Genomic DNA, 6,462 nt, shown 5'->3' on the forward strand with positions numbered 1-6,462 from the left:
CACGGCGTCGTTTCCCCTTTAAGGCACAATAGCGGCTCTCAAGCCACGCCCCCACCCGCTCCGCGCCGCCTTCCCATTGGTCCCGCTCTCTGTGGGCCCCACCCAAGCGCGGGAATTTGGGCGGCCTTAAAGGGGCGATGGCCCCACAATGCCCCCAGGACCCCCATAGGGTCCCCATAATGGCCCCCAGGACCCCATAACGACCCCCAAGACCCCATAGAAGCCCTTGGGACCCCCATAGCGCCCTTAAGACCCCCATGAACATCCCTATAGAAGCCCCCAGGACCCCATAAGGACCCCCATAACAGCCCCCAAGACCCCATAAAAGACCCCAGGACCCCATAACGCCCTTAAGACCCCAATAACGGCCCCCATGAACCCATAACGACCCCCAGGACCCCCATAGCGCCCTTAAGACCCCCATGAACACCCCCATAGAAGCCCCTAGGACCCCATAAGGGCCCCAGAGACCCCATAGAAGCCCTTGGGACCCCAAGATCACCCTTAAGACCCCCCCGAACACCCCCATAGAAGCCCCCAGGATCCCATAAGGGCCCCATAGACCCCATAGAAGCCCTTGGGACCCCCATAGCGCCCTTAAGACCCCTATGAACACCCCCATAGAAGCTTTCAGGACCCCAATAAACACCCCCAGGACCCCCATAACACCCCTAAGACCCCAATAACGACCCCCAGGACCCCCATAGCACCCCTAAGACCCCCATGAACACCCCCCTAGAGGGCCCCAGGACCCCATAACGACCCCCAGGACCCCCATAAGGGCCCCATAACGCCCTTAAGACCCCAATAACAGCCCCCAGAGCCCCATAAGGGCCCCACAGACCCCAATAACGACCCCCAGGACCCCATAAGGACCCCATAGAAGCCCCTAGGACCCCCATAAGGGCCCCACAGACCCCATAGAAGCCCCTAGGACCCCATAAGGGCCCCATAGACCCCATAACGACCCCCAGGACCCCATAAGGGCCCCATAGAAGCCCCCAGGACCCCATAAGTACCCCATAGGAGCCCCTAGGACCCCATAAGGACCCCATAGACCCCATAACGACCCCCAGGACCCCCATAAGACCCCTAAGACCCCAATAGCGATCCCCAGGACCCCATAGACCCCAATACCGTCCCCATTATACCCTAAGGAACACGACCCTCCCGGCCTGCGCCAGGTCCGCCAGGTACAACACCAAGTTAATGGCGGTGCCGATGGCCACCAGCACGGCCCGGTCCCAGTGACACCCCGCCCCACATCCATAGGGCCGGGAGCTGCGCCCCCCCCGCCCCCATCGAACACCCCCATAGTGCCCCCAAGACCCCATAGAAGCCCCCAGGACCCCCATAGCGCCCTTAAGACCCCCATGAACACCCCCATAGAAGCTTTCAGGACCCCAAAACGACCCCCAGGACCCCATAGAAGCTCTCAGGACCCCATAAGGGCCCCATAGACCCCATAGAAGCCCTTGGGACCCCCATAGCACCCTTAAGACCCCCATGAACACCCCCCTAGAAGCCCCCAGGACCCCATAACGACCCCCAGGACCCCATAGAAGCTCTCAGGACCCCATAAGGTCCCCCATAGACCCCATAATGACCCCCAGGACCCCATAAGGGCCCCATAGAAGCCCCTGGGACCCCATAAGGGCCCCATAGGAGCCCCTAGGACCCCATAAGGACCCCATAACGACCCCCAGGACCCCATAAGGGCCCCATAGAAGCCCCCAGGCCCCCATAACACCCCATAGACCCCAATACCGCCCCCATTATACCCTAAGGAACACGACCCTCCCGGCCTGCGCCAGGTCCGCCAGGTACAACACCAAGTTAATGGCGGTGCCGATGGCCACCAGCACGGCCCGGTCCCAGTGACACCCCGCCCCACATCCATAGGGCCGGGAGCTGCGCCCCCCCCGCCCCCCATTGAACACCCCCATAGTGCCCCCAAGACCCCATAGAAGCCCTTGGGACCCCCATAGCGCCCTTAAGACCCCCATGAACACCCCCATAGAAGCTCTCAGGACCTCAATAAAGACCCCCAGGACCCCCATAATGACCCCCAGGACCCCAATAACGACCCCCAGGACCCCCATAGCACCCTTAAGACCCCCATGAACACCCCCCTAGAGGGCCCCAGGACCCCATAACGACCCCCAGGACCCCCATAAGGGCCCCATAACGCCCTTAAGACCCCAATAACAGCCCCCAGAGCCCCATAAGGGCCCCACAGACCCCAATAACGACCCCCAGGACCACATAGAAGCTCTCAGGACCCCATAAGGGCCCCATAGACCCCATAAAGACCCCCAGGACCCCATAAGGGACCCCATAACGCCCTTAAGACCCCAATAACAGCCCCCAGGACCCCATAAGGGCCCCATAGACCCAATAACAACCCCCAGGACCCCCATAAGACCCCTAAGACCCCAATAGCGATCCCCAGGACCCCATAGACGCCCATAAGACCCCATTATACCCTAAGGAACACGACCCTCCCGGCCTGCGCCAGGTCCGCCAGGTACAACACCAAGTTAATGGCGGTGCCGATGGCCACCAGCACGGCCCGGTCCCAGTGACACCCCGCCCCACACCCGTAGGGCCGGGAGCTGCGCCCCCCCCTGCCCCCATCAAAGGCCTCGAGCGGCCAAAGCACCGTGGCCGCCCCATAGGCCGCAGCCCCAATGGCCGCGTAGGCCACGAGCAGCCTGCGGGCCCACAGCGCATCCAGCCCCAACCCACAGCCAGCGGGCAGCCCCAGCACCCCCCCACACGTCAGTATAACCAATAGCCCTATAGCCAGCCCGGCCCCATAGATCCCAACGCACCACCGCCATCCTATGGGGCCGCCCGCCGCTCCTATGGCCGTCGAGACCCCCACCAAGATGGCGGCCATGACGCTCTGCGCCACCTTGAGGAGCCCGGGGGGCGTGGCTAAATACGGCACCGCCTCTCCCGGCATGCCCCGCGTCACGCCCACTTCCGCCCCGTAACAGACGGCAGCCAATACGGACGCGGCTGTGACGGCGGCGCGAAGATGGCGGCGTTGTCCTTCCGGTTGACCCCGCAGCTGGCCTAAAGGCCACAAGATGGCGGCCGCCGTGCAGGTGATGGCGGAGGCTAAAGCGAACGCTAACGGGAGATCCCGGCGGGTGAACGGGCGGCCGAAAAGCTGGGCCAGGAGGAGGAGGAGGGTGATGGAGAAGCACAAGGCCCAGGCGGCCACGCAGCCGTCGCCTTCACCGTCGGACCATGGGGCGGAGGCGGCCGCCATGCTGAAGGCCGCGGCGCAGCACACGGCCTGAGCGCAGCGCCATGGCGTAGGGGGCGGGCACAACCAGCAGCGCGTCGCCATGGCGACCCGGCGGCCAATGGGGTGGAGGGAGGAAGTGGAGGTGGCCAATCGGGAGGAAGCTGGAATTGGGAACCAATGGGGCGTCGTTAGAGGGGGAGCGACCAATGGGGAGGCTGCAATAGGGAGCCAATGGGGAAGCTGCAATGGGGAGCCAATAAGAAGTTAGCAATTAGGAAGCGACCAATGGGCAGTCTACAATAAGGATCCAATGGGGCAGCAACGCCCCATAGCCACCCATTAACCCCCCCAATACACCCCATTATACCCCATAACCCCCTATTACACCCCATTACCCACCATAGACCCACATTATACCCCATTACACCCCATAACCCCACATAACCCCCCCATAATCCCCTATTATACCCCATAACCCCCAATAGCCCCCCATTACACCCCATAACCCCTATTACACCTCATAACCCATTACCCCCCCATAACTCCCCCATAGACCCCCATTACCCCCATAGCTCCCCATAACGCCCCATTATACCCCATAAACCCCCATTACCTCCCCATAGCCCCCCACAACCCCCCCCATTACACCACATAACCCCCCCATAGCCCCCCATAGCCCCCCAATAACACCCCACAGCCCTCCCTTAACCCTCATAACCCTATTACACCCCATATCCCCCTATTATACCCCATAATTCCCCCATTGCCCCCCATAACGCCCCCATTACCCCCAGCCCCACAAGTACCCCCTGAACCTCCCATTAAACCCCTATTGACCCCCATATCCCCTATTAAACCCCCATCCCCCCCCATATTCCCCCATAACCCCCCAATTACACCCCATAACCACCCCATAACCCTCCATAACCCCCTATAATCCCCCTATTACACCCCATAACCCCCTAATACCCTCTATAGCCCTCCCATTATCCCCCATTACACCCCATAGCCCCCCCATTGCCCCACATAACAACCCCATAGCTCCCCCATTATACCCCATAACGACCCATAGCTCCGCATAGCCCCCCATAACCCCCTATAACCCCCCTATTACCTCCCATAATACCCCCATTACCCCCATAACCCCCCATTATACCCCATAACGCCTCCATAGCTCCCCATAGCCCCCAATAACCCCCCATAACCCCCCATATCCCGCCATTAAACCCCCATATTCCCCCATTAAACCCCATATCCCGCCCCATATCCCCCCATTAAACCCCATTAACCCCATATCCCCCCATTACACCCAATATCCCCCATTAACCCCAATTTCCCCCCCCATATCCCCCCATTAACCCCATATCCCCCCCATAACCCCCCCATTGACCCCCATATCCCCCATTAAACCCCATATCCCCCCATATCCCCCCATTAACCCCATATCCCCCCCCATAACCTCCCCATTGACCCCCATATCCCCCCATTAAACCCCATATCCCCCCATATCCCCCCATTAACCCCATATCCCCCCCATATCCCCCCATTAACCCCATATCCCCCCATTAACCCCATATCCCCCTCCATATCCCCCCCCATATCCCCCCACTGACCCCCATATCCCCCCATTAACCCCATATCCCCCATCTCCCCCCATCGGACCCCATAAACCCCTATTATACCCCATAACCCCCCCATTGACCCCCATATCCCCCCATTGACCCCATATCCCCCATATCCCCCATCGGACCCCACCCTATGGGACCAGAGCCCGGCTTTAAGGGGGGGGGGCGGTGCCGGCACCGTTATGTCCATATATGGTATAAAACCATCCCCTCCTCCCCCCCCCGGGGGTCCCGGTTCTCACCTCGGCTCTTTCCGGACCCGGGTTCGGTTCCCACTTTAAACTTCGGCTGTTTCCGTCCCGGTTCGGCTGTTTCCGTCCCGGTTCGGCTCTTTCCGTCCCGATCCGGCTCGGTCCCGGTTCGGTTCCCAATCAAACCCCCAACTTCGGCACTTTCCGGCCGTGGTTCGGTTCCTGTTTCCCCCCCCAGCCCCTACACGTTCCCTTCGGCTCTTTTCGGCTCCGTTCGGTTCCGGTTCGGCTTTTTCCGGCACCCCCCCGAACTCGTTCGGATCCGGACGGGCGGCGGCTGCGAGCGGGGAGGGGGCGTGGCCAAAGGAAAAGTGGGCGGGGCTAAGGTGGAAGTGGGCGTGCCCCATGAAGGAAAAGGGGGGTGTGGCCAACGGGAAGTGGGCGTGGTCAGGGAGGAAGTGGGCGTGGCCAAGGGAGGGGTATGACCTCATGGTGGTCTCTGGGTGGGGGGGGGGGGGGGTGACCTCATATAGACCCCACCCAAACCCCCCTTAAAAAGCCGCAGTTTGGGTCATTTTGGGCTGTTTTGGGAAGTTTGGGCAGTTGTCATGACGACAGGCCCAAATATTTGGTTGTCTTGGTTACAAGGGGGGGGTTGGGGGGGGGAGGAAGGAGGTGCCCCCCCCCCTCCATCATTAAACCGCAGCTCAAAGCAAAAAGGGGGCGGAGCTTCCACGAGGGGGCGGGGCTTCATCACGGCTCAGCACCTAAAGGGGGGGGGGGGGGGGGAGTGAGGACCCCCCCATAGACCCCTATAGACCCCCCCCCATCTATGGAGCCCCCCCATATTAAGGCATCCCAGGCTGGAGACCCCCCCCCAATAGACCCCCATATTGGGGGACCCTCATTGGACCCCCCATGAATGGAGCCCCCCCATATTAAGGCAGCCCCCCCCCCCAGTTTTAGGGACCACCCCCCCCATTAAAGGGACCCCCTTCAATCTTAATCCCCCCCCCCCATTAAATCTTAGGACCCCCCCCAATTTAAGGGACCCCCTTCAATCTTAGCCCCCCCCCCCCCCCATTTAGGACCTTATTTAGGGCCCCCCCCCCGAATTCTAGGCCCCCTCCCCATCTTTACCCCCCCCTCGCCCATCTCAAAGACCCCCCCCAATATTAAGGGACCCCCCCCATCTTTATCCCCCCCCCTCCATCCCAGAGACCCCCCCACTTAGGCCCCCCCCCCCAATTCTTTGACCCCCCCCATCCCAGAGCCCCCCCCCAACCTTAAGGACCCCCCTGCATATTTCAGCCCCCCCTCCCCATCTTTCCCCCCCCCTCCATCACAGAGACCCCCCCCCAATATCAACCCCCCCCCCCCCCCAACC

General features: G+C 61.5%; 1 protein-coding gene across 1 annotated transcript; it reads right to left on the reverse strand.

Moving 5' to 3' along the window:
* Positions 1-2,441: 2,441 nt before the first annotated feature.
* On the reverse strand, positions 2,442-5,249 carry LOC107307121 (myeloid-associated differentiation marker-like). The gene is made up of 2 exons (XM_085533831.1): positions 5,127-5,249; positions 2,442-3,499 (listed from the first exon to the last, which is right to left on the reverse strand). Exon 2 carries the CDS (start codon positions 3,359-3,361, stop codon positions 2,480-2,482), a length of 882 nt encoding a protein of 293 aa, XP_085389957.1. The 5' UTR covers positions 3,362-3,499; positions 5,127-5,249; the 3' UTR covers positions 2,442-2,479.
* Positions 5,250-6,462: the final 1,213 nt, after the last annotated feature.

The sequence above is a fragment of the Coturnix japonica genome, unplaced genomic scaffold, assembly GCF_054131305.1.
Source record: "Coturnix japonica strain WE unplaced genomic scaffold, WE-NBRP24 Scf063, whole genome shotgun sequence".
NCBI classification, from domain to species: Eukaryota; Metazoa; Chordata; class Aves; order Galliformes; family Phasianidae; genus Coturnix; species Coturnix japonica.